We start from the raw sequence: 27,909 nt of genomic DNA, 5'->3' as shown, positions 1-27,909 counted from the left end.
CAGACCCATTTTTCTCAGCCTCTTCTCATATGGAGGTGCTCCAGTTTTCTGATCATCCTCATGATGAGTCCTCTTCTCTGGACCCTCTCCAGCCTATCTGCATCTTCATTGTACAGAGGGCACGAAAACTGAGCACAATACTCTAGATGTGGTCTGACAAGTACCAAGTAGACTGGGATGAGGACTCCTTTGTCTCTGCTGGTGGTGTCTTTGTTGATGCAACCCAGCATCCTGGTGGCTTTCTTTGCTGCTGCAGCACACTCATACTCATGTTGAACCTGCTGTCCACCAAGACCCCCAGGTCCTCTTCCACAAGGCTACTCTCTATCCAAGTGGATCCCAGTCTGAACAGAACTCTTGCATTATGTATTCCCAGGTGCAAGACCTTACACTTCTCTACATTGAAATTCATAAAGTTCCTGTTAGTTCACTTCTCCAGTCTATCTAAGCCATCCAGTATAGTGGCTCTCCCTTCTGGCATGTCAACCTCTCCACTCATCTTGGTGTCATCAGCAAACTTCAACAGGAAGCTCTTGGTCCCAGCATCCAGGTTGCTTATGAGGATACCAAACAACATCGGGCCCAACAGAGATCCCTAGGAGACTGCACTTGTGACCCATTGCCAGAGGGAAGATGAACTATTTACTATTACTATGTGAGTGCAGTCTGTCAGCCAGTTCCCCACCCACTGCACAGACTACTTGCCCAGGCCAAGCTGAGCCAGTTTCTTGAGGAGGAAGTTGTGGTGAATTGTACCAAAAACCTTGGAAACGTCCAAATTGATGATATCCAATGCTTGCCCTGCGTCTGCAAAGTGAGTTACTTTGTAGTAATAGAAGGCAATCAGGTTTGTTAGGCATGATTTGCCTGATAAAGTCGTGTTGGCTTTTCCCGAACACATTTTAATTGACCTGTGATAGCCTCCGGGAGGATTTGCTCCATGACTTTCCCAGGGACTGAGGTGAAGCTAATGGGTCTATAATTGCCTGGGTCCTCCTTGTAACCTTTCTTAAAGATGGGGTGATATTGGCCTTCCTCCAGTCTTCAGGGATGCCTCCCACAGTTCTTCTCAGAGATTATGGAGAGCAGCTTCACCATGACATCAGCCAAGTCTCTCAGCAGTCTGGGGTGGATGGCATCTGGACCATTGAATTGCATGGATCAAGCTCCTGTAAAAGCTGATACACAAACTCTTCCTTTACTGATGGTGGGTGGGTGTTTGCTTCAACTTGAACTTTTGTTCCTATGTTCTAGGGCCTAACAGCACTGGTAAAGACAGGTAAAAAAAATGTTGAGAACCTCATTGTTGGTGACTAGTTCACCTCTCCTATTTAGGAGTGGACCAATATTATTCTTCTGTTTCTGCCTGCTTAATATATCTGAAGAACCCTTTCTTGAAGCTTTTGACATATCTGGACAAATTTAGTTCAAGCTGAGCTTTTGCTTCCCTAACTGCTTCTCTACATACCCTGGTAATGGCCTTGTAATTTTCAACCAATAATGTTCCACTTTTCAACATCTGGTATATTTTCCTTTTAGTTCTGAGCTCACAGTTAAGCCATGTATGAAGGTATGCTGAGTATGTTAATGCATGACAAATGTAATAGGCATGTATGGGACTTCCAAACACTATAAAACAAATCCAGATTATGTTTTCCCTTCCCATGCAAGCTGAACAGATGAGCAGATCAGTCCTGAAGCTACTGACCAAGGCTGTGAGTTAACAGTGAAGTCTGAAGCATGTCAATATACATTCAAAAGCCTCACTGAGTCAGGTCCTGAAGTACATTTATTTTCATAAAAAGCATTATGTTAACTGTGCCAAAAACCACTTTCTTAGTCTCCTTGGTGGCTGATATCTACATTTGGGTTCATTACTGTATTCAAAGAAGAGAAATTGCCTTGCTCTGTGGCCTAACACAAGAACTCACCTCAAGCCTTTGTCAAAATTTTGCTAAATGGAGTCACTGGGCATCTCTAAGTGAAATCTGCTTATACCTGGATTTTCCATGTATGAGTGCATATATGTGCATGCACCCATCCTTCCCTGGAGCTTTACAAGCTATAGTTAATATCTCAATGGTCTTGTGACTTGCTACAGGTTAAAAAATGAGGCATAGAAATGAAATTTGCCCTATGTGAAACAGGAAACAAGTAGCAGAATGTGTGGAATACACTTCCCACTTACTTACCACAAGAGTTATTTAATAGCTTTTCATACATACCCAGTCTGGAGGCAGCTGTGGTACTTTATGAAGCATGGGACTATATTGTCTAGTCATACCTCTTAGGTCCATGAAGCTTAACCAATTGAACAAGACAGACTGAGGCAGAGAAACTGTGGAGTGCCAGGGGATCCTGTGACAGTACTTCTTTGTAGCTAACTGTGTCAGCTTGTGTGCTTAAGAAGATAAATTGCTGAGTGAGGCATTTTCTTTTGTGCCAGGCTGAGGATTTCTGTGAGTTTTGCACATTTGTTTCCCCTTTCAAGAACACTGTACAGAGTAATTGGACTGTTTGCTTGTACACTTGTCTATGTACTTCTTTTAAAAGCAAAATTGTCAGTAGCAAGCATGTCAAGCTGTAAATTTGTCAGGCTAAAAAGAAATAGTGATCTGGTTGCCTTCCTATTTGTACCAAGTAAAAAACACCAAAATAAAACATCAGCAGTGCATACTCCCTGTGGCTGACTGTTTATGGCCTTCTTAATCCTCAACATTTTAGTAGATGAGCTGTACCTATCTGGTCTTCTTGACTTTAATTCATAGTCAATGTTGAGAATGGCCATCATTTTTCACGCTCCTCTATGCACTTAGTGCAGGTCATAAAGTAACAGTCTATACTGAGAAGGATCCATTGCAAGAAAGTTAATATTGTACCTTAATCTCTGAATTCAGATGATTTTCTAATTTAATCTGTGATGTGCTGCTCTGTTTTTAATATTAATTTCCGAAAATCTTAAGTAGTGTAGGATGTCTTCCTATCTGCTTATTACTTCTTGTTCCTTTGTTCCAATGTGTGGATGAGGCATTGTACGCTGCCCTTGGAAGAGGGCTGGAGCCTTTCCACAAGACCCAGTCTCTCTGGCAGCTATCCCATAAAAAAGCACCAGAGGATGTTGCTGCAGGCCTCATGGAGGCCTTCCAGACTTTTTTTTGGTTGCCCTATCTTTTTGCAGTGTGAGTTGTGGGGGTTTTGCATGTCTTGTGTTCTTGGATTTACCTATGCAATTGCTTCTGATTGCTATGGGTTTGGAGCAAGCTCCTTCCTTGAACAGGCTAGATACTTCACTTCCTCCCATTCTGAAATTATTTAAAGGCAGAATCATTTTCACAAATGTCTTATCAGCACCGTGTAAAAAAAGTGCCACGTAGTGTTTGTTAAATTAATTAACTGCTACTGAAGTGTCAGATAACAAGGTGAAGAGCAAAATAAATTGTCAGGTCTTATTATTAATGCTGGTTTATTTCACAATTACTTGTAGAGGTCATACTCTGAAGCTGGTCTATTTAAGTACTGAACTCTAGATTGAAGTATTGGGGTAGCTCCTAGTGTAAGTTATTTCAGAGAAAATAATGCTTATACAAGGAGCACTAAACAGTCTACTGCTATAAACTCTTGCTGGCCAGCAAGGGAGCATCAAGGGGTGTCATGTAACTGAGAATGCCAGCTGCTCGCATGTGACCTTTGAATTATGAAGACAGCTTACAGATCAGTCTTCAGCCTTTGTATCTGTGCTATTTGTATCTGACACCTAAAAAGTGAAAAGTGAGTTATTTCAGTGGGTTTTCTCTCAAGTAGATGCATTGTATCAAATACTGAAATACAGTTCTAATGACATGATTTTGATTACATACTCTGTAAATAAGCAGCTTTACAGCTTTTCTTTCTCTGTGTTCACTTACATAAGTCAGCAGTGAATACTGGGAAATAAGAAAAATTACCGGGAAGAGCCAGCTATTTTTCTACACGCAGGCCATTTTGCAACCTGTCAGCTATTTGCTTCTTTCCAACCAATTGTTGCAACTCACTTTCTGAGGTCAGATAATATTTATATTAAACCTACAAAATCACCATATTTTACCTGGTAGCAGGAACTTAATACTAATTCTCATATAATATGTGAGCTAAATTTTACAGATACCACCATTATGACCACCCCCCAATTACTTTGTCATGTTCTTCAACTAAAGAGCATTGGGGGCTAGCAGGTTGGATTTTAAATTAAAGAATGAGCCATATTTCTATTTTGAGAATCAGAATGTCCAAGCTGGTCCAGCATCAATAATTGCACATGTAATCTGAATTTTTCTACTGAGGATTTCTTAACTGTCATTATTTGAAAAAGTTCGTGGGGTGAACTTCTTTTATCACTAGAGGCACAAGCTGAAAATCAGGAACTCGTACTATTTGTCACTTACACAGTGGGAATGCTTTCACCAGGGAGTAAACAAGTTTCAAGCATCATTTAACTTGCAGACTGGAAGAGCCTGAAGCAAAAATACATTCTGAAGCACAAAGTTCATGAGATGTTCATGTCAGCTTGAATAAGCTTGGAAAATATTTTGTTATTAATCTGATTCTTCTAATCCTCTGCAGAAATCACGTTTTCCAGTGGTACTACTCTAGCCAGATCATTGCCACATAAGGAGGACAATTCCAGTTCCTTGGGCACTAGGTCTTTTAGCTGTTGAGAAGCCATGTTTCTACCTTGATAAATTTTGCTTTACCTGCCCAGTTAAGGCTGGAAAATGATCACAAGGAGAAACCCCATTGACACAGCTGAATTAGTGCCAATTAACATAGATAACCAAGAGGTGGAAAACTGCATCATGTGAGAGGCATGAACTTAAGCTTGCTGCCAAGAGCTGACATGCTCTAGTGACTGGGTCTAGACCATATTCTCAAAGGTGATATGAATATTTTCTACTGCCTGCCCTTCATTTTATCCACCACAGGAACCCTCACCTACTGTGATAATATTTACCTAAGTTTGAGAAAAAAGAAAAAAAAAAGCAGCAGCATATTTACTCTCCAGTGAGCAACATTTTGCAAGGTTGATAAATTCCTTTGTTTCCTCAATATTCAAACAAATAACAATCAAAGGATGAGGGTCTCAGCAGGTCTTCAGCCCCTCCACAGAGCAGGTTTAGCCCTGGTCTCAGATGACACTGCTCAGGACTTCACCCAGTCTTGGACATGAAAGGCCCCAGTTTAGAGAAGGCCTAACATCCCAGGGCTTCTACCCCAAAGATGAGTTGTTCTTGTGGGGAAAAAAGGCTTCTCCTTCAGCCTAAGCCTCATGATTCAGCTTTTGCTGCTGCTTCACACACTCCAAACAAGCACTGCTGTGAGGAATCCACCTGAATCTCCTCCATCTTCTCCTGTTGGTGCCAGGGATGCTGCTGTACACTCCCAAAGCTGTCTCTTGTCTCAGATGAACCAGCTCTGGTCCCATGGCTTCTCCATCCCAGGCCACGGACTCCATCCCAGGAGCAACTTCCTGTCTGTTTACTGAGCTTGGCCATATTTATGGACATGGATGCCCAGAAATCAGATCATAGAATGATCTGAGTTGGAAGGGACCTATAAAAGTCAGTTAGTCCAATACCCCTGCAGTAAGCAGGGGCATCCACAAGTAGATCAGGTTGCACAGAGCCTGGTCAAACCTTACTTTGAGTATCTCCAGGGATGAGGCCTCAACTCCATCCTTGGGCAACTTGTTCTGTTTTTCCACTACCCCAATGGTAAAGAATTTTTTCCTAACAGTCAGTCTAAATTTACTTTTCTCTATTTAAAGGCATTGCCCCTTGTCATATTACTACAAGCCCTTGCAAACTGTCCATCTCCATACTTTCCTGTAGGCCCCCTTCAGATACTGGAAAGTTGATATTAGGTCTCCTGGAAGCCTTCTCTTCTCCAGGCTAAAGAACCCCAGCTCCCTCAGTCTGCCTTCATAGTAGAGATGTTCCACCTCCCTGATCATTTCTGTGGCCCTCCTCTGGACCTGCTCCATTAGGTCCATGTCCTTCCCGTGTTGAGGGCTCCAGAACCGAATGCTGTATTCCAGGTGAGGTCTTATCAAAGCAAAGTAGCAGAATCACCTCTCTCAGTCTGCTGGCCATTCTTCTTTTGATGCAGACCAGAATGCAATTGGCCTTCAGGGCTTCAACCCTGCATTGTTAGATCATGTCCAACTTTTCATTCACCAGCACCCCTAAGTTCCTATTCTGCGGGGCTGCTTTCCAAAACCTCATCCTGCAGCCTGTAGTGATAATGCAGATTGTTCCAATCCAGGTGCAAGAACCCTGCACTTGATCTTGTTGAACCTCATGAGGTTCACCTGGGCCCACCTCTTCAGTTTGTCCAGATCCTTCTAGATGATATTCCAACCCTCTGGCTTATCAACAGCACCACTCAGTTTGGTGTCATTACCAAACTTGCCGATGGTGCTCCCGATGCCCCCATCTACATTAAACAGCACAGGTCCCAGTATGGAGCATTAAGGGTCACCACTTGTCAGTTGTCTCCATCTGGATTTTGAGCCATTGACCACTATCCTCTGCCCAGATGGCAAGAACTGAGTAGAGGGGACTGTTCCTACTCTCTCCTCTTTTTCAGTGCCATGCCCTGCTCACACAATAACTATGAACACTGCAGTCCTTGCTGCTGCCTAGCTCCTGTCTGAATCCCTGCAGGGCTCTGCCTTCCCAGGGCAGGGCTTGGCCCTTGCTGAATTTCACTGGGTCACTGACAGCCCCTTCCTCTCATCTGTGCAAGACCCCCAGAGACAGCACCTCTACCTTTGAATGTATCTGGTGGTTCTGCCCCTGCCACCTATTCAGTGTTCTCTACAAAACTGATGACTGATGATGTGCTTCTCAGGTTTTGTGATAAAGATGCTGAACAGAACTCATCCAAAGACAGATCCTGTGGTACTCCACTTGTTACCCACCTTCAGGTAGAGCACAACCCTCAGGCTTTAAGTATTCAACCAGTTTTTACCCATCTAGTTGTCCTCCAATGCAGGCTGTACTGTCCCAGTTTGAACAGGAGAGTATTGTGTAAGACCATGAGGAAAGCCTAAAGGTAAACAGATTGATAAGGCATGATCAGGCCTTGGTAACTTCATGCAGACTGTGATGTGGCCATCTATGTGTGTGGAGTCCCTTCATACATCTGAATTCATTCATCAAATTTTACTGCAGTACCATCAGCAATTTAACATGGAAGAATTATCTGAAGCCCAAATTAAGAACACCAAAACTTTTCTTTACTCACTCCCTACCAAATATATTACTTATATTTGAGACCCCCTAAGACAGAGCCTTCTAAGCACCTTTCCAACCCAGTCCTGAGAGGAGTGAACAACCTCTAAAAGCACATACTGTATTGCCAAGTCCATGAGCTAAAAGCTGCAGCCACACTGCCTTATGCAACTATCAAATCACAGGCTAGCTTCCTTGATTAAGAAAGTCTTAAGTCTTAATTTAAATGGACACGAATTTTCATACATTTAAGGCCAAGAAAAGGAACAAGCAGTGAACTGTCCAAACAAAACCACTTCTCACTTGTGCAGATCCACAAATGGAGCCTCACAGCTAGCAGCAATGCTTCTAGATTGTTATGGCATTTTCAGTATTCAATGATCAGCCTTTCCAAGAGGTCTTTCAACAATAAATACTTCCCACTGGAGGGAGAAAACTGTTCTGAATGTTAACAATTTCAAGTTGCTCTCCAGCTACTTGAGCTTTAAATCTATGCAATGACAGTACAGTAAAACATTTCCATTTCAGTGTGTTTTGAAGTTTGACTCCAAGAAATCATGTCTGGGGAACGTGAGGAAAACCAACTTTAAAACTGCTTAGTTTTTAGACAGAGGACATATCCACAGCAAAAAAGAATTTCTACTAAATATCTGTTTTTACCCACCATTTATTTTTAGTGCTTAGTGTTTCCAATATTCAACCAACCTCCTACAGACCAAAGGGTGTCTTAAGTTGGCCTTCAGTAGTCTGCTCAGGTTGTGGTCCTTGGTTATTTCCTGCATATGATATGATGCATTTTCCATTGCTTGGCAAAGGTGTGAATAATCTGACCAGGGCTGTGCAAAGGAGAATTAAAGTCATCGTGCTTTCTGAAGGCAGATTTGTTTTGGATGTTCAACAGCCTAGATGTTCAACAACCTCTGATATCACACGCTCTCTATTCATCCCCTGCTTTAAAGATTTTTTTCATTTGATAAGGGCAAATTGTAAAGAATTTTTTCAGGAGGAGAAAAGTGAAACTTGCAGACTAGGAATGTATTAAGGATACTCTGTTGAACTGCAGAAGCCAACCTCTTCAAGCACCTTTTTTCAATAAGAAACAGTACTAACTACTGTTTTGAGCCAGCTCAAAGAAGGAATAGGAGCTTATTTCTTCAGAGCTATGCTGTGGCATATCTACAGAAAGTACTGGTGGCCTCCACTGGCATCCAAAGTTACACAGTGCAGAGTGCTTGTGTAGCTGCAAGCTTTTTTCCTTTATCTGATGTCTCCTATCCTATTTCTTGCAGCCCTTTGTCTTAGTCCCTTTTTTCCTAATCTAGCAAGATTCAGTACTTACATAAAAACAGATTAATGGATATTCACCGTTTCAGCAAAGATCTGATGGGGTAGGGAGATAAGTCCATTAAATATGTAAGCAAATACAAGTTGGGTTGGGAAAAGGCATGATCGGGTATCTGAATCATGCGAGCAGCTTCAACTCCTTTTATATTAGTTTTTCTCTGGTTTTGCTGCAATTGTGAATATTTTATATTATTGCTTAAGGGTGCAAATAGGAAAAAAAGAAACAGGAAAAGAATGTGGGAACAGAAGGACAGTATTAGAAGAAATTTGAATATTTATAAGGGAAAGAGAAAGCCACTTTCAAAACTAGCTTTGCACTCACACTAGCTAGCAGACACTACACAGAAGTAGGCAGTATTTAGAGCTAGAGGGCTTTGCATTTAGCTGGGAAGCAAACCTTATGCCATTACCTTGAATATTACTTCAATAACAAAAAAAAGCAAGCTCTTCAAGAGTAATACAAAGCCAACTTGACAGTGAAACCTGACCAAACAGGTTATTGCTGCTGTGTTCTTCTGGGAGCCCATGAGACTGCATCAGAGGAGTTGAGAAAAGGATGAGCACTGAGAATTCATTTAGTGGCCAGTAGCATAGCCACAGGCTACTGCTGCAGGAGTGCTCAGTATGGCTATACAGCCCTCATTAAATGCCAAGAGAGTCACATGAAAGAGCAGTAAAACAGAGTCAAATACTTGCAGATGGCAGAGGAAAAAAATTGTTCAAAGATAGTAAGGCATTTGTCTTATGTAAGTTGGATCTGTTTTTACAGAAGGAATCCCTGACTACTCTCCAAGCCCACTATGGAAGTAAACAGTGATTTCATAATACAAAAATTAAGAGGGGCAGGGCAGAATAAACCTAGCAAGATTAAGAGCCAAAAATCTGCAGCTAAGTTGATCTTAACTTATATCATCCTTCTAATGCATGATACTCCTCATTCCTCCTTCCCCTTGCTATTTGAAGACATAGAAGTTTTATCTAGCAAGTCTCGTATAAACTACAAAAACTATTCTGACAACTTTGTTCAGCATGTTGGCCTAAAGTCAGAACACCAGTTTCCAGACCCTACAGTTTCTGTGTGAACTACTTCATGTTCACAAAATAGATTTCAATTGCTATTTCAACTAAACATTAACCTCAGGGAAAAGTGTCTTTATTGGTCTACTTAATGTCATTTGGTGGGATACTGGTGACAGCAATGAACTTTAGCAAATATGTAAGCTGCTCATCTTCTGTATGAAGACTAAAAAGGCAGAGCACCATGCCTGTACTTAGCTGCCATGCACAGTTATAACAATCTGACTGAGAATTGTTTTAGGTTTTGTCACATTTCAACACCAGCACATTGTAGTATCCCAAGTTAGATATCTAACTGGAAAAGTTGAATTCTATCAAATAACTACTAGTCCTTATATATTAATCTGACATGAAAAGTCCAGAAAGTAGGCTAAAGCAAAATAAATAAAATTTTCTTTGCCAGAAACATTAGAGGTCTCCTTACATGCTAACCTTTGCAGGACTTTTTAGCCCACATGTATTTCAGATACTGAAATGTCCACAAACAGACAAGAGGTGCCAGGGATTGCTGGTTAGAAGATTCAGCTCCCTAAGGAGTACTGAGCTTGCTAAGAACAACTTATTTTGAATCTGCAGAAGTTGGCAGCAGTACTCATCTGTCAGGAAAGAAGCCCACAGTGCACAGAAGACCTTTAGGAGACCAGACCCCACCTGCAAATTCAATGAGAAGAGGCATCAGAACTAAGCCTAGGAAGCACTCCAAGTTCTGACCTAATGATTTTTATTGTTACTATTTTAGACATGTAACCGAGAGTGACATAACAAGTCATAACCAAAGTCATAGTCATAAAGTCATAGCCAGAATATTTTTGAATCTTCCAAACTATTCCTTAGCAATGAGAAACTATTCCTGTATGCAATGAGAAGCCATTTCTTCCTTATCTGAAAGAAGGAAGGGTTAAGAATAGGAAAGCAGTAGCTCCTGTGGGAGGTAGTTATGCAGTAGAAATTCATAGCCAAGATCATGCAGTGTCAGGGAAAAAAAACACAACTTCATCCAAGCAAAGTAATTTGTCATTAAGGAAACTACTAATGCCTCGGGAAGCTACCTTTTACTCAGCTGGAGACTACTAAGTAGTTATTCCAAAAAGACTCAAAGCTTCATTTCTCTTTAGTCCAAACTTGATCACAGGGCAAAATGCCTGAAGATGACAGAACCACAAGTTACTTCAGTCTTAGTTCTTCCCTATTACAGAAATGTACTATACACGTACAGTGGGTAAGGAATGTACTTGCTGCTACTAAAATTAGCACTCAAGTGGTATGGTACTAAGCAGTTCTCATCAAAATGAGTATCACCTTCCTGGGCCTAGAACAAGTGTACAATTTATTTTTCACTCCTATGGCCACCCAAGAGATAGGTTCCAGTGTTTCAAGTGATCAGCATCTTAGAGCTTTTATAATGAACTCAGTTTCCATAGGGAAAGTTTAACTAGCTCACTGATGCTCATTACAGAGGACTTCTATCATTACACATGTATCAATAAGGTCTTGTCAGCACAGAGACTACAGAAGCAGGCTGCCATGTCACAGCTCTAATATTCAATTTGTACAGGTGTAGCAGCTAGCAAGATCCAACTTGCACTGGTGTTTCGATGAGGAGTAACTGCTAAATAGCTTGTTCACAATAGCTTTCACAAGGACCTTACTCCTACCTGACAGGTAATGCTTTAACCTGTATGCACACAGCATCTCTGTCAATGCTACCTCTTAAGAGCTTGCAATAATTGAGACACTGTCGGTCCTAACTTAGGAGTCCAGATAAAGGTCTATGAAAGGAGACCCATTCAGTCCAGGACCCTGCAGAGTAGGGTTCTAGTAGTCTCTAGAACAAACCTCAATCATCTAGCATGTCAATTATGGTCTCAGCAGTCAGGGGTATTGCCGATATAACTTAAGAAATACTTCATGTTCTGTCCAGCAGTAGTTGTGTAGCCCACTAAAGCTTCCAGTTTAGAAGATGCCCTCTTTTACTTCAGCGCTAAACATAATAATAGAGACAAATAATTCAACTGCTTACTTTTTTATTTTGCCCTTCTCTTCTTTTGAGATTTACAGTGGTTTCTTAAAGAGCATTCATACCTGTATACCTCCGAGAGGTAACAGACAAGATTGTTTCAGTCATACATACAAAATAATGTTTATAAATTTTTGGCAATCATAGCAACCCGTTTTTTCCTATTGCCATTGTCCCCAATCACTGAAAAACAATAATTTACATTTGAAGTATTTCAAAGTGCTTTATAGTGATTTTCTCCAAGAATAATATTTACAAGTGGCCTATACACATATGTACAGGTTTTACAAGTTGTGGCTGGAATATGGCTTTCTATGGAAAGTGCTTTATTTTTGGTCAGTGATGTTACTGACTGACCAATCCAAGGGTTGCTGATAAAACGGTTACCACCAAAAGCTGAATTGTGGTGGACACGTATTTACAGTTTGTTGTTAATCTGTATAAAACAGATATTTACATAAGTGTTCCATACATACAGAAAGTGTCTTCTTTCTTCCAAGAATGGAGGAAGTCTTTCAGCCACAAACCTGGTTACTATCCCCATAGAGTGTAAAACACAAGTAAACCGGAAGTGATCGATGATCCAGTGCTCACAGCATATCTTCGTCTGTGCTTACAACAGATATCTGTACAAAACAAGTACAAGTTAGCTACAATCATACTAATAACAGATACAAAACAGTGCATATCATCGCAACACAGCAGTTTGAAATGGGCTGGTTCTTCAGGCTAGTGACCTCATTCACACCTCAAGTACAGGAGAGCAGTTGCCTGCTACAGCTTCAACTTTTTTAGAAAGATAAGTTCTCATCTGACTCAGCTCAGTGGTTTGGCTGCATCCAGCAGCTTTTAAGAGCAGAGGTCTCTCCTAAACTCTACAGGTATCACCTGGCAGTAGTTGTCCACTCTGAGCAGTAACCATGAGGTTCAGACATGTCAATAGGTTTACTTACTGCAGGGTAGGTGTGTCCTACTGAACCCCCATGTCTTCCAATATCAATTGTGAGGTCTTCTTCTGTGGTTTTCAGGTAGACGGGGTTATCAAAATTCATGCTCTTCATGTTCTTGTGCTGCCAGTTACGCCACATGAAGTAGCCAGACACTGCAGCCATCACCAGCAGCACTTCAGGGGAAAAAAAAAATTGATTGCAAGTACTGAGTAGGGTCAAGTCAAGCTCCTGACTAAGAGTGGCTTGTCCCTTGTCCCACTACAATGGGTCCCGAGGGTTAGTGAACACTACTCACCGAGAGGAAGAACAGTCCAAGCTGCTGATGTTCCTCTAGATGCAGGTGCTTCAGGCACTGTACTGCTCATGTTGAATCCTGCACAAGAATTTGAAGTAGTGAGCTTGCTTACTGACAGGCTGGCTGATCTTGTAAGAGGCAAAAAATTCCCAAGCCCAGAAGCTGCTACCATATATTAGTTTCCCAGCAACACACTGCAAGAACAGCCTAACAGGCTTCATCCTATGTTTGTAGAAAGCTTTTTTTTATTGCTTGCATTCTCTGAGGACTCCTGGGATTTCATGAAACCTATAGGTTTCATACTGTCTTTAGTGAGTTAATTCTCCTTATCACATGCTCCAGCTGTTGTATTTGTGCTAAAGATATGACCTGGCCTGTGTTTTCTATTTGCATGCAGAAGAGAAAACTTCCAATAGGCTAGTGTGTCAGTTTGCATTTAATTTTTCTGGTGTTTAGCAATCTGAGTTATTGGGACCAGTACCTCCAGGAACTAGTCCAACAGTTGGAGATTTTTCTGTTGTGCTGGTATCTTTAGCCTCAGTGTAAGTCACAGTTGTTCCAGTACCTGAAACTAATTATAGATCAAGAACCCAGTTAATCCTGAAATTCTGCAATGGCTTAGCTATGAAAGCCATGGTAGTGAATGTTTAGCAGATGGCAGAATGATCATGCAGCTTGTTAGATTTATTGGAAACGCTGACATTAGTTATTTCACTAACACACAGTCAGCTGAGGTCTTTTGATAAAAAATAACTCCAAGAACAGGGGTAAAGCATTAATCAAGCATGAATTACAGGTATTTAGAGTCATGACAACAGAAAGTCACCCTATCCCTCACTTCAGGTTTTCTGAGTGACGTTTTAGTTCCACAAGTTTACTGGTCAGGTACAGTCTTTGATACCTATTAGCAAGCATTCAGCACAGCCAAGGACAGCATCATTTAGTTCAATGCTCTGACTAGTCAGATGGAATCAAAAGCAATCTATTAAATGGCACCTTCAGGTTTCTAGTTTCATTCCACTGGACAAACAAGCCTGGCATATAGTTAGAGCTCAGGGTAGTAGAGTTGTCATGAATGCCATTTGTATTTGGACCACAAAAGGAGGTTCAAACAAACTTCTTTGGCCAGAGAGAATAGCCTATCAGCTTTTCAACTGTGTATTTATACAGTGTAGAGCCACATTAATTTATACCCCTTCTTTTATAAGAAAGGGGTTTGGCATGTTTTGTGTATGTGCTTGCTGTCTGAAGAAAGCCATGGAGGTACAAAGTCTTGTTGCAAATGATGATGATACAGAAGCCAAGCATGCACTTTGAACAGCACCTGCAGACTTTTAGGGCCATCTTGACATATGCTAGAAGACCCATCTCTACAAGATTAATTACATCAGATTAACTCATGCAAAGCTGTCAGTCTATACTACCATATTTGCCTTCAACAGGTTCAGTATCCCTAACTCTATCCATCCTGGAGAAGATTTCAACAATGTTACCATACCTGCACATCTCAGACCATCCTCCTGCAAGACGTATCCAAAAGGACATGCACAGGTGTACTTTGGAGAGTGTTCATTTATCTGAGGAGCAGGCAGACACAGGTAGCTACAGCCTCCATTTGCCATGTTCTCTTCACACCAGTTCCTGCCTGTTAGTACAGCAATTGATAGGAGTGAGCTTTCATACTCCCAGTGTATATCACAATTATTTGCAATAATTGCTCTAGTAGAATTGTCTCTGAAGGTTATAAATTTGTACCTTTTCTGCCTAAGAAAGAACAATTTCAACTAGACCTCCTTTCAAACCCAGTGGGGTTGCTTATGTTGGAAACTTTAAGCACTTTAAGTAGGTAGGAAAAAATTAGGCAGTTGTACAAGGGAGGAAAATCATTTGCCACCACCCAAATTTCTTAAAATTATACACTGGTATATCTGTAAAGTCTATTATAGTTACCTGAAGGCTGAACCAGTTCATGATACACAATGATGTCCTGTGCATCATTAAGGTTGTTCACTAGAGTAACCAATTCAGATCCAGTAAATTTGTTGGCTCCATAGACTGCCTCATTCTCTCCATCAATCCAGTAGACACGGTCCTAGAAGACAGTCATTGCATTACATTACTTCTGTCTAACTATCAGCTATAATTGCAGCCATGGACTAGGAAGAAGAGGGTCTTTGGCCATTATTACAGTGAGTCATTCACACCTCAAATATTGTTAGAGCAAGAGGATGAGGAAGGAACATATGAGACTTCAGCACAATTCTACGGTCCTGGCCGTTCAGGTCCACACTTGACAACATATGCAGTTTAGAATCGAGCCAGTAGAGTCGGCTTTTTACAAGATCTAGAAAAAAGAAAAAAAAACTTGTTTACTATCCAAATGGTGAAAAAGCTCAAAGCCCCCTACAACATTCAAAACACCCACAGGTTCGAGAGGAGTTGCAATCTTGCCCTTATTTCTTGCCATACTGGGTCACAGAGGGCTGCTGCAGTGCTGCCTAAATGGCTGGCCTGTGCCCCAGCAATAACAGAGAGAAGTGCAAGAACGTACCCTTTCAGTGTCAGAAGTACTATCTATTCCTATTTCGGTGTCCCTAGGCACCCAGGAACTTCCCATTCTCAGAAGCTGAAAATAGTTCTCTGAAGACTGCCCTTAGTGTTTGTAGCAAAAAAATTGCTGAAGCTACAGAATACCTCTGGCACAGAGACAAGTTCAACGTACCTAGAGCAATTCCATTAGGCCATTGGATTTCTGTTGTCACAAGCTGCTGTCTGTCAAATCCATTCATTCCTGCTTTTTCAATTTTTGCTGGCTCACCCCAGTCTGACCAGTACATAAAGCTGTGAAGTAGAATTTATGTTGTATGATGCACTATAGTACTGCGTAGTATCACTCTTAATTATGACCAATAATTAGCAAAGGCTACCTAAGTCAGTTATCATGACATGGATTATCTGGTAGCTCCCCTCTTTTAAGAGAACTAGGACAAATACTCACCCAGAAAGAGGATCTACAGCAATAGAAGCTGGCTCTCTCAGCTCAGTTAAAAACAAAACCTTTCTTTTTTTGCCATCTAGGCTAGCCACTGAAATGGTCTTTGCAGTTGAGTCAGACCAGTAGATGTTCTTATAAATCCAGTCAACAGCAATCCCTGAAGGGCTCAGTATGTTGTCCAGGATTCTGATGTGTGTTCCAACTTTATCACGGGTATCGATAGATGCACTGGAAGACAAGAATTACTTGTTTTCAACACCTTCCTCCACAGATACTAACACTTGGTATGCCTCAGCAAATATTCCATGCAGATCTCAGTCAGAAAATGCAGAAGATGCACTTATTATTTCAACAGTGTCTTTTTTCCAATGGTAGCACCAGTTACTAGGAAGTGCAATAGACATTGCTACTTGTGGGAACTTGCACTTGCTATACTTCATCTTCAGAACATGACGAATCTAGTGCTCATTACCAGAGCCTAAAGAAGTATCTTGGGAAAACTATGGGGTGGTTTAAGATTCAAAAGCTGAGTCAATTTACCTGAAGATTGCTTTTTGACTGAAGTCTGCCCAGTAAAGCTTTTGCTCAGCAATATCAGCATCTAGAGACACAGTGTTTCTTAGCTGCTCTACTAGCTGAATGTATTCTTTCCTCTCAAGACCAATCTTCCTGATATCCCGCCGGTTGGTGAAAACTAGACAGGGTTCTTTTCCTGTGAAAAGAGTGTAAAGTGTCACCTGTACTTCTAGACATGCAGTCACACACTGTTCTTTTATTACAAGTTTTAAGAGACATCACATTTAGTATTTGCCATTCGAGCATTTGCTACTGGACAGAGGTCTTGGCTGTACCATATCTCATCCTTTTCTCCCTCCATAACTTGAGGTGGAGGGTCCTGCTGTCCAAGGGGGAGACACAAGCAGTTTATTTTGGGCAGCTGTAAGTACTGTACCATGGCATAATTCGAAGCATTAAGAGTGTTCAGGTCTGCACTAGTGATATTGATAACAGTACAAAAACTGTTTCCAAGCCAAAAAAGCATAAGCAGTTCCTACCTCTTTTAAAGAGGAGATAAAGAAATTTTACACAAATACTCACCCACTGCCTTGCACACCCCAGTAGCAAGATCCATCTGATAGCCACGGCTGCATTCACATTTGTAGCCCCCTTTCAGGTTGATACAGATTTGACTACAGATACCAGGGTTCTGGCATTCATCGATATCTGTAAAGACAACAATTTCATTTGTTCTCATCTCCAATGCCATCAACAGGGTCCATGCTAACCTACATGATACTTGCCTCCACAGGTTTTCCTGTCTATCAGCTCAAAACCAGCTGGACAGTCACATTCATAGCCAATAACAAGATCTCTGCAGATGTGAGAGCATCCACCATTGTTCACCAGACATTCATTTACATCTAGAAGAAAAGAATTGACCACTTCTGATACAGCACACACATTAAGACTTAGAGATCTTTACCAGATACCCATCCATTTTCTAATGATGCCTGCCACATCTGATAAACCACACTGGCACTTGAGGTTACATGCAAATGACCCTCCTCAAATTTGTATTTGCTCATCTACAGCATGTTACTTGTGTTACAAGTTGGCAGCAGCAAATATGGGATTCCTGAAAGTTTCAGTGTTTCTGATGCTTCAAGTGCCTTCTGACTGTGGAGGGAAGTTATCCCAATAACCAGTTTGGCTAGGATGAAAAAGAGCCCATTGGCTAGGCTGGTCTTGGTTGACTGGTTGCCACCAAGGAAGAGCAAATTCATCCAAAGGTTGACACCTGAAAGTTCAGAGGCTGTTTCTAAGTATGTTTAGTAGTCAACATTATGTAATGAGTATGTTCACTTACTACACTCCTTGAGAGGTTCATCACTCCAGTCCTTGCAGTCTCTCTGCTGGTTACACACTTTATTGATATCTATGCATTCACCACTTCTGCACTTGAATTTGCCAGGTCCAGAGCACTGGATTACTGAGATGAAGATTGTGAAGGTAACTAAGAGCTTCAACAGATATTCTGCAAAGACTTCATTCTTGCTTAGTTCCACACTTACCATTGTTACAATTTGCTTCATCAGTGCCATCCAAACAGTCTCTCACACCATTACACTGCCTACTCCCATGGATGCAGTTCCCATCTTCACATCTGAACTGGTCTGGTCTGCAGGTCCGGGAAGCTGAGGACATAGCCATTACAGATTTAAACTCCTGAAGTTTGCTGAAGAAAATAAAATCAAGCAGGAGCCAACCAGCACCTCCTAGAGAAGGATCAAGTTAACTTACGGCAGTTAGTTTCATCACTTCCATCCTTGCAGTCAGGATCACCATCACAACGCCACTTTTTGTGGATACATTCACCCGAGCCGCACTGCACCTCACTGGCAGAGCACTTCACAGGAGGGGCAGGCTGGCGACCACATTGCTCCAAAGATTCATCCGAGTAGTCAGAGCAGTCAGCATCATTATCACACACCCAGCTGATGGGGATGCAAGTGGAGCTCTTGCACTGAAACTCATGAACTCCACAGGTAGGAGGTGCACACTCCAGCTCATCACTGCCATCACTGCAGTCATCTTGACCATTGCAGACAAAGCTCTTGGAAATACACTGTCCACTGCTGCATGTGAACTCTGCTGGACTACAAGTTACATTGCCTGGAGTAACAGAAGAGAAATTAGCAGATTACCACAAGCACATGTCTGTTTGAAGGTAGTTAGCTTTTCAGGTTCTTCATCAGCTGTTAGCTGAGACAACATAATATATTGTTTAAGGTTCTAGGAGAACCTAACTGACCACCTCCAGGACCACTTGGGCCCCACACAGACTGTCCCCCTTGCCTTTGGATGTTACAGCTCAGAGGCATCAGTCTTGATGAAGTGAGTGAAAATAACCCCCTTCTGAAAAGTTATGCTGTTCTGTTTCAGAGTGCAAGCCTTTCAGAAAATGGGCTCAGACCCTGTGAACCAGAGACTGAAGATAAGAGAACTGCTAATTCTAGGGTACAGACAAAGATTAAAGTAGCCAGATGGTCAGCATGCACTATAGTATGAAATAGAAGGGTTTTGTTCTTTTGACAGTAATTGTCCAATTTGCCTGGACCACTGGAGATAACAGATCAAGGTCTTGTACCAGTTGATCCTGTGGTACTAAGCACACCCACACAACTTACACCAGCACAAATTATGCTGGTTTAATAGCAGTGTAGCTAGCATCTCAGTATGCATAGGCTGGTAGCTTTACTAGCTTCATCAGGAACACTGTCTGTAAATTTATGTGTCAGATTAAGGCATTAAGGCATTAAGACTTTCTGAGGAAGGCAGCAGCTCCACAGACACCTAGCAGAAGTCTGGAGGCCTGTCTCATTAGTCCATCCAGGTAAGGCAGCTCCCACAGAAGCCAGCCCTGTGGCTTTGGTTACCAGAAATTTACCTCAGAACACCTCCGACAACAGATATAAATGGAAGTTCATGAGAACAAACCAGATATGTTGCACTCTAATTCTGGCAGTGGCAGTTTCACTTGTGTACCAGCCTGAAGTTGCCTCTCCCATAACCTGAAACCTCTCTTCCCCAGTCACACTTCCAGACAAGAGCACAGAATACTCCGGGGTAGAGCTGTAAAGCAGATCAGCCGAGCCCTTGTCTATAAGTCACTAATACATTTTTATGAAACCATCTGTTAATGTAAGCAGCAACTTGAGTTTACCTGTTAAGAAACTCTGCAGAGAACAAGTTCTGATGGTTTGCCTGACATGCGACTAGGCCTATGGCTATTGCCAAAATTAGCCAGAGACAAAACAGAGGTGCTGAAAAGCTTATTGCTGTAGTTCTTAGATTAGCAGGATTGAGGAATATTAGAACAAGTCAGCTTTGTTAGGCAGGCTGCAATACAAGGTGAATGTAGTTTTAAGGAGATGTTGATACTATGAGAAATTTATCTTCCCAGGTATACTGCCCAGCTAGCTTCTTTCCAGAAAAGTCAATTTCAAATAGAGTTATGCATCCACTGTTTCTTCCCTTACCACAAGTCTCTTCATCTTCTCCACTGTCACAGTCTTTTTCACCATCACATTTCCAGGACACTGGGATACACTGGGTTGACTGAGGACCACAGCTGATTTCATTTACCCGGCATGTTCTCAAATCTATTGAAAAAAGTTTAAGTTCAATTTAAGAGTTCTAAAATTTAAGAGCTACTGATCTTGGATATTAGCAGTTGTCCTGAAAGTTGAAACTGAAAGGCTTCAGCTCTGGGCAAAGTTGCAGTTAATTAGATGCCAGCATCCATCTAAGTTGATAGCTCCGTCATGGAAGAGGTTACACTAGCTTGTAGTGTTGAGTAAAAAAAAGATGCTTCCAGCTCCTAATAGATAGTATTTTAAGCGTATCTTTGTGGTGGTAGTTTTGTGATTGCACACCCATTACATTGTAGAAGCTTGAGCTATAACGCGTGGTAGTAGACAGCAGTAATGTCAAAGTGCAGTAGGACTTGGGGCTGAAGTATTCCTCAGTGTGGATCCTATTGATACAGAGAAATGAAGCTTCACGGATCTATATTCCTTGGTTAGTCACCACACTTTAGACTGGGATTGCGAACAGCAAGACATCACAGTCAGGCCTCTGCACTTCTGCTTCCCACCCCACAACCCATAGTCATTCTGCTCCTACACTAGCTCTGTGTATCTTGCAAAAGTAGTTGTCTTGGAGGACAGTGATCACTTGTTGAACAAGCCACAGTAGCAGTCAGCCCTGCTGTGTTGTGCTAGCTGCTTCTGACTGTCAGGTAAAACTTGTACCTTTACCTGTTACCTGGCACAAGTTCAAAGCCCCAGTTCAGTTCTGCATCTTTTTAAGCAGTAAAAAGTCTTGTCAAGAACCTGATGTGGCCAAAGCCAAGCTAACACTCCAGAAGGTGCTCTCCAAGACAAAAAGTTCATCCTTCCTTTCAAAGGAGATTTGGGCTGCAAGCAGACAAGAAGTCAACACACTACTCCCCAGAGTCTTGCCTGCATGGGCAGGCCAGGCAGACTTACGGCACAGCTCGGCACTCTCATCAGACCCATCCTCGCAGTCTGGATCCCCATCACACTGCCATCTGTTAGGCACACATTGGCCACTGAGGCACACAAAATCAGATTCAGCACATGTTTTCTTCACTGCAAGGGGAAAAAAAAAAGAGACCAGATCTTAGCTTGTTAGTTGCAGCTAGAGATAAGCTGCCTTGCCTTAGGAAAATGATGCCATATCCTTAGTTCTTAGGTGTCTGATGCCATCCTCCACCAGTCCAATGACAGTGCTCTTGGAACACTACCTGGAGAGCTACACTGTGCAGTGAGAAACATTTATCTTCCTGTAAGCAGGCACTGAAGAACTGCTATTGTTAAGGGAGACTACCGCTGCAAGAATTGCTGCTGCTTTGAACGCACTTGAGTTAAACTAAGGTCAATTTATATTAATTTTAAGATTTTCATCTTTGAGTTATTATCAAGGCATTTGATTTATCACTGAAGAAGCATAATAATATGAAACACTAAAGCAAAACTTCAGGTCTGCTTGAGCAGACTGGCAGTTCAACCTCACCCCTGCTGGATATTGAGACCGTTTTGCTTTTGTCCCAGTACATCTAGTCATCTATCTTGGCCTCTGTCTGCTTAAAGCAAGAGCTGGCAGCCAAAGCTAGACTTACCATTTATAGAACTCTCAGCCAAATCGCTCTCACGTACGAAACAGGGCATTTAACCATGGAACAGCCAATTGCTAAGTGCTGATAGCAAACAGTTCCTACCACATCTTCAAGCAACACCTAAAGATAGGCCTACATTCCATTCTTGACACTCACCACCCTTGAAAACAGTGTTGCTTCTCTCAGTAACCATTTCCAGGAGAATTTTCCTGAATGCTATGAAAGTCAACTGCCTCAGAGAGATACAAGGCACCAAGATGAACCCCTGATAGTTCTAGGGAATTTGTCCTCTGCTCTCTGTTCTGACTGTCAGAAGTGCTGGACAGGATAAGCATCTCTACAGTTATGCACTGTTAAGTTCCCACTGCCAACTAACAAGTACAGCTACAGAAGAATTATTTATTCTGATTACTTACCACAAGCACTTTCATCACTGCCATCTGAACAATCTTCATCACCATCACATTTCCAGAGTAAAGGAATACAGCGTCCATTACTACATGGAAATTGAGATTCTTCACACTTTGCCCTCGCACCTTCAATGAAAAAAAAAAAAAGAAACATAAGTCCCAGTAATATTTAGCAATACTTTTTTCCTTTCACTGACTTCTGATCAAAAAGTTACCCCACTTAAAAGCCTGTATAACATCATCATGAAACCAGGCCTGAGATCCAAATGTTTATAGTTACCTTATTAAATAATGAAAATAGAGACAGAAGCTTTCACAATGTAAATACAGCAGTTAAACACTATGACAGGCCACCTGCCAGACAACAATAAAACAGTCCCAGTGTTGCTCTAAGTTTTCCTTTTCATGGAAGGGTCAAGTATGCAAGACAGAAGGATGCATACATACAATGATTTCTGCTGCCCAGTACCTAGCACTGCAGTTTTAAAACTCTTCAAACATTAAACAAACTGGGTTTAAACTTGTCTTATGTCAAGACAGATTGGAATTTCATTACTCTGCTGCTAACATAGTACTGCAGAGTTCAAGATTTCTGTAGAGATAGTTTAGATATCCTCTCTGAAATTGAATAAGTTTCTGTGATTTCAGTTATTCTTCCAAAAAGAGCACTGAGAGACATTCCTTAGTATAGGCAAAAAGAAGTATGACTACATACCTGGATCTTGCTTATTAAAGCTAGATCAAGTGTGATGCTAAAAGAGCAAGATAATTTACTGCTTCCTTCTGGAATCTAGTCTGTTGTATCCCAAGTGATAACAGCCTTAATTTGTTAGCATGCTTGAGGTACTGCTTTCAGCAGGGTGCTTAAGAGTTAGAGTGCATTTTCCAGAGTATCTTCAGCTTTAAAACTGCATGACCCCATCTCTCAAGGGAACTTGCTTTGTCTTAAAGATGTGTTATAACTGGCATTAAAAGCAGCTAACTGCTTCAGCAGATAAGCCAGAAATGTTCCATGTAATGGATGCAGGCAAGTGTGTAAGATCATGCATTAGGACTGGCTGTGCACATATCCACAGCATGATGCAAGACTCCTTGGCTCCTCCTTGGTTTATTGCATCATTTAGTGGAGGTGATCTGCTTTGGCATTCCAGGGCTCAAAAAAGGCATCAAATTTTAGAAGAACATTCTTATTATTCTATATCTTCTGTGTAAAATGCGAGAATTTCCAAGCCAGAGGAAACTGCTCCACCGTTTCACATTATAGTGGCCACCCATCAGGCACCACACAAGGGCAAACCCCTGACAAGCATAAGCAAGGACAACACAAGCAATTTTACAATTTCACCTGCTAAGTGCCTCATGTAAATTCATATCAGAAGCAAAGGATCTGAAATAGCAGCTTATTGATCTCTAATGTTTCAGTGGTCAAGTAAAGCATTGGCTCGCTGGTCAGAGAGAATAAAGCCATGACAATTTGTTTCACAGGAACTGTGTTCAAAAGCATGCCAAAAAAATTGAACATCAGCTCTACAGACTCATCAAATCACAGAGTGTCAGAGGTTGGAATGGACCTCTAGAGATCAGCTAGTCCAACACTGCAGCCAAAGCAGGGTAACCTAGGGCAGGCCACACAGGCAGGGTTTGAAATCCTCCAGAGAAGCAGACTCCACAATGTCTCTGAGCAGCCTGTTCTGGTGCTCCATCACCCTCACAATAAAGAAGTTCCTTCTCATGTTGAGGTATAACTTCCTATGTTCTACCTTAAACCCCTTATTCCTTGTCCTGTTACTAGACAACACTGAAAAGAGATTGACCTCTTCCTCTTGACACCCAGCCCTCAGTATTTACAGACATTAAATCTCATGCTCTGTATTTCTATCCACCCTTTCCTTTTCAAGGCAGGAGTTAACACTCCACCACCATGCACTTTCTAATAGCATGGTTTTGTAAAGCTACTACTTTTCAGTAAAGAGCTGTCAAACAAGAAGCCTGCCTTGTGCCAGAAGGAATACACCCACCAGTTTAGGGGGGGTGCAGAGTCACAGTAACCTTTAACAGAAGTAACCTTCTGCACATCATTCCAATTATTAGTGTACTGCCACCTAAAATTTGCAGCTGGCTCCTGCTGGTTTTGAGACATTCTCATCCAGGCTTTCAAAGTGAGAACCGTCAACCTTTCCCAAAATAGCCTACAAGAGATATTAGACGAAGTCTGCCACTCAGGGTATCCCAAAATAACTCCACAGACCATAGTTACTCAATTTCAATCTGGAACAACCACAAAAGGCTTGCTAAGACTCCCTGGTACAGTGTAACTTAGAAATATAACATCACTTTAACCAAATGCCATGGGGAAGCTTCACTGGAGGCTAAATGAAACAGTAACTGATCTTGGAGTAACAGTTACAACTTTACTAATTACAACCCCTACAACAAGCCAGTCCAAGAAGGTAAAACGCTTCAGCAGATCATACCTAGAGAAGTGTTAGAGCAACTACATTTGCTAGGCCACAAAAAGGAACTGACAGCACCTAACACACATGTGCGCAGAGGTAAATGTTATCAACTAAATCTGCTGCTACTCCTGAAGACGTCTCTCAAACTATAAAGGCCCCTTGAAGTTATCTCTAGTTAAAACAAGGTTAACTCAAGACATGAACTAAGTGTGGTTCCTAGTCTTACACCACATAGGGTTCTGCAATGCCAGGTAACAGTTCAGTTGCAACACTACCAGTCCAATCCACTATTATTTGAAGGAACAAAGTCATACCTCAGTTGCAGCTTCAGTTACTGGACACAATGATTTTTTACATCAGCATCAATTAACCACTAACTCAAAGCTTCTCTTCATGTGCTACTTATATACCTGAAGCACCTCCATACCTTTGTTTCCCCTGTGGCTTAAGCAGAAGATGCAGAGAACCAGTAACTTTACAGACTGTGGCTGCTAAACATTATTTTACTGTTCCCCAGACAAGCACTTACTAGAAGTTGCCTCATAATGAGTGAGGTGCATATGGTGAAGGAGCACAGTTACCCAAGACTACCCAAGTTGAACTACCTCTCCCCATGCCTCTGTTGCCATTTGTCTCAGCTCCTTAAGTAGGTTGTCAGATTACTTGTCTGGGCAGCCTCAAACATGTGACTCTTGTGTGCTGTCATCTGACACCAGCTCCCAGAAAAGTTTACTACAGGGACTGGAAAACCCTGTGAGAGTTCCTACAGGAACTAGCTTAAGATATGGCCTGGACACTGGCATCTGCAGCTACTAGTAGAAGAGAGCTGGTGGGGCTACTAACTCAAATTATGCCAAGAACCAGACTAACTTGGTGGACTAGTGTTGCTCTCTACTGCATATTTCTTGTTAGGATTTTGGACTACAGTGCACTAGCAACTTCAGTGCCAGCCAGTTCTGTCCTTCATATTACAGTTGTTTAATCATGTCTGTTGTAGACAGGACATGCAAACAAGCTACATGACTGGGAACTGCAGAGTCACTGGGCAGGCATTTTCCCTCTTCCTCCTTGTACAAGGACTGAGCGCAACAATCCCCTGGTGGGGCTGTACCTGACAGACCCATCATCTGAACTACCACACAGACAGGACTACAAGGTCTGCCTTAAAGTACACTTTACCAACACAGCCAAGATTTGGCACTAGTCAGGATATTAGGAAGTATCCAACAACGTAGACCTTGATAGTTCACCACCCACCTAGAAGAGTAGTCTGGACCCCATTCCCCGAAGGAAAAGAGGAGTCATCCAGTTGTTAACTATCTCCAAGCAAGAGGAAGATATTTTTAATTGACCATCGGATCGGCTTAAATCGCAGGACTACCTTCCACAGGGGTAACAGCTTCTACGCTGGGAGGCAACCCTGGAACCCGCCACCGGCAGCGCTAACCAGTGAAAGCCCAGCCCTCAAAAAGGAATTCGGCGCCGACAAGACTCAACCTTGCCACCAGGTGGAGATCCCTCATGGTGGTTACCGCTGGCCCTGAACCAGAGCCATGCCAGTGCCGCTGGATGCCACAAAGTTGCACAGTAGTTTGACAGCACCTCTAACGCCGCAGGCTTTCCAAGGGCTTTTCTTCCTTCCTCCACAACAAAGCCCCAGTCCACCCCGACGCCCCCCACGGTAAGCCACAAGCACCCGAACTCTACCCTCTGCACCAGGCAGGAAATCAAACCCTCCCGCTGCTCCCGGGTGGCCCCCGGGAGAGATACTCCCCGGGGCCGAGAGGGCCGGACGGGCAGGGGCTCACCTCAGGCCCACCCTCACCAGCCCTGCCCGGGGTACCGGCCGCCTGGGGCGCAGCAAGGGAGAGGGTGCCCTGCCAGACAACCCAACAAGAGGGGCGGCGCGACAGACCCCGGCGGCAGGGCCCCTCTGCACCCCCGGGACCACCCCCCCTATCCCGCCGAGCTCCTCTCTTCTAGGAGCAGAGGGCAAGCAGCCTGAGATACGCGGGGGGAAAAAAAAAAAAAAAACAAAAAAACAAAAAAAGGAAAAAAGCAGTGCCACAGCAGTGGCGGGAGCAGCCCCAGCAGTGCCCACCCCGGTTCCCCCGCACTCACCGGCGGCGGCGGTGGCGCCCAGGCAGCTGAAGGCGAGCAGACACAGCGCCCATCGGCACGGGACCGCCCGCCGCCCCTCACCGCGCCCGGGGCCGGGGCTGACGCTGGCCGCGCCGCTCGGATCTCCGCGCTGCCGGTCCGACCGCATCGCCGCTCCGGGAACGGGGAGAGGGAGGGCGGAGAGGCGGGGAGGGCGGGCGTAGAGGCAGGCGCGGCAGTCGAAGAGGCGGCGAGGAGAGGAGAGGGACGGAGACATGGACGGGGGGAGAGTGTCCCCGCGGCGCTCTTATAGGAGCCGCCCGGCCGCCCTGCGTGGCCGCTGGTGACTCACGGCGCCGCGCCGGGCCCCGGTTGGCTCGCCAGCGCCGCCCGCCCCGGCTTCCTCCTCTGCCGCACCTGCGGCCGCTTCGCCGCTCCTGCACACCAGCCCGGCCCGGCCCGGCCCAGCTCGGCTCGGCTCGGCTCGGCTCGGCTCCTCTGGAGTCGTCCCGGCTCGGCGCTGCTCGGCTCGGCTTACGCGGTGAGTGGCGCTGCGGCGGGGCGGTGCGACGCGGTGCCGTGCCGTGTTGTGTTGTGCCGTGCGGTGCCGTGCCGTGCCGCCGGCAGAGCCCCCCGCGCTCCCCCGCCCGGCCTTGCTTCCGCGAGGCGGCGCGACCCCGGTGCCAGCCCCTGGGCTCGGGGCGGTGTTGCGGGGCAGCCCCGGCGGGAGGCAGCCCCGGCGGTGGAGGGGGCGCGGGGTGGGTGGGGGGTGGCGGCTGCTTTGTTTCTCTTGCTTCACCAAAGCGCTGGTGCTGCGGTCCGCGCCCCGCCGCGGGGAGAGGGTGTTGCGGGCCCCCCCGGTCTTGGCGACACAGGGAGGCGTGCCGAAATCCGCGTCGAGGCATGGTTTTCTCCAAAGAAGCGTTTCTTCCATTTGGTGCTCACCCACCTCCCCCCCCTCCCCGTCCCCCCTCCTTTCCTCCTTTTCTCGTCCCCCCCTCTCTCCACGAGCACATGCCTGCGGGTTTTTCACTCCCTTCGTAGCATCTTTCAGATCCTGAGGAAGAAAAATCACTTCTGCATTCTCCGATCAGGTTTCTTAGTTGCTTAGTAATTGCACAAAATGATACGTCAAATTTCTATAATTACAAACTCGACAATTTTATTTTATTTTTTTAAGAAGAACTGGTAGTTTCATCCCACATTTATAGCATTTCGAACATCCAATTATGTCTTGGTGAAATAAAGAAAGGTTGGTAAAATACAAATTCGTTTTTGCTCATGGCACTCATAAAT

The 27,909-nt window shown here is 43.5% G+C and overlaps 1 protein-coding gene across 2 annotated transcripts; it reads right to left on the bottom strand.

Moving 5' to 3' along the window:
- Positions 1-11,696: 11,696 nt before the first annotated feature.
- VLDLR (very low density lipoprotein receptor) lies at positions 11,697-26,974 on the bottom strand. Of its 2 annotated transcripts, XM_030466998.1 has the most exons (19): positions 26,635-26,974; positions 22,064-22,183; positions 20,998-21,120; positions 19,987-20,109; positions 18,248-18,619; positions 18,019-18,141; positions 17,814-17,936; positions 17,248-17,367; positions 17,045-17,170; positions 16,487-16,658; positions 15,950-16,174; positions 15,674-15,792; positions 15,156-15,295; positions 14,902-15,043; positions 14,450-14,596; positions 13,433-13,522; positions 12,952-13,029; positions 12,660-12,829; positions 11,697-12,332 (listed from the first exon to the last, which is right to left on the bottom strand). In XM_030466998.1, the coding sequence occupies exons 1-19, from the start codon at positions 26,888-26,890 to the stop codon at positions 12,297-12,299; spliced, it is 2,805 nt and encodes a 934-aa protein (XP_030322858.1). In that variant the 5' UTR covers positions 26,891-26,974; the 3' UTR covers positions 11,697-12,296. The 2 variants fall into 2 exon arrangements, with proteins under 2 accessions (XP_030322858.1, XP_030322859.1); XM_030466999.1 differs by lacking the exon at positions 13,433-13,522.
- Positions 26,975-27,909: the final 935 nt, after the last annotated feature.

The sequence above is a fragment of the Calypte anna genome, chromosome Z, assembly GCF_003957555.1.
Source record: "Calypte anna isolate BGI_N300 chromosome Z, bCalAnn1_v1.p, whole genome shotgun sequence".
In the NCBI taxonomy this organism is placed as follows: Eukaryota; Metazoa; Chordata; class Aves; order Apodiformes; family Trochilidae; genus Calypte; species Calypte anna.
The sequence above is the reverse complement of the archived record's forward strand: the minus strand, read 5'-3'. Positions and strand labels throughout refer to the sequence as shown.

Excerpts from the sequence above, each read along its gene's own strand:
- VLDLR (XM_030466998.1), bottom strand. The coding sequence starts at position 26,890 with ATGTCTCCGTCCCTCTCCTCTCCTCGCCGCCTCTTCGACTGCCGCGCC. Across the intron at positions 18,620-19,986 it reads AGAAGATGAAGAGACTTGTG|GCAATGTAACTTGTAGTCCA; the intron begins GTAAGGGAAGAA and ends CTGTTACTCCAG. Across the intron at positions 17,171-17,247 it reads AGACAGGAAAACCTGTGGAG|ATATCGATGAATGCCAGAAC; the intron begins GCAAGTATCATG and ends TTGTCTTTACAG.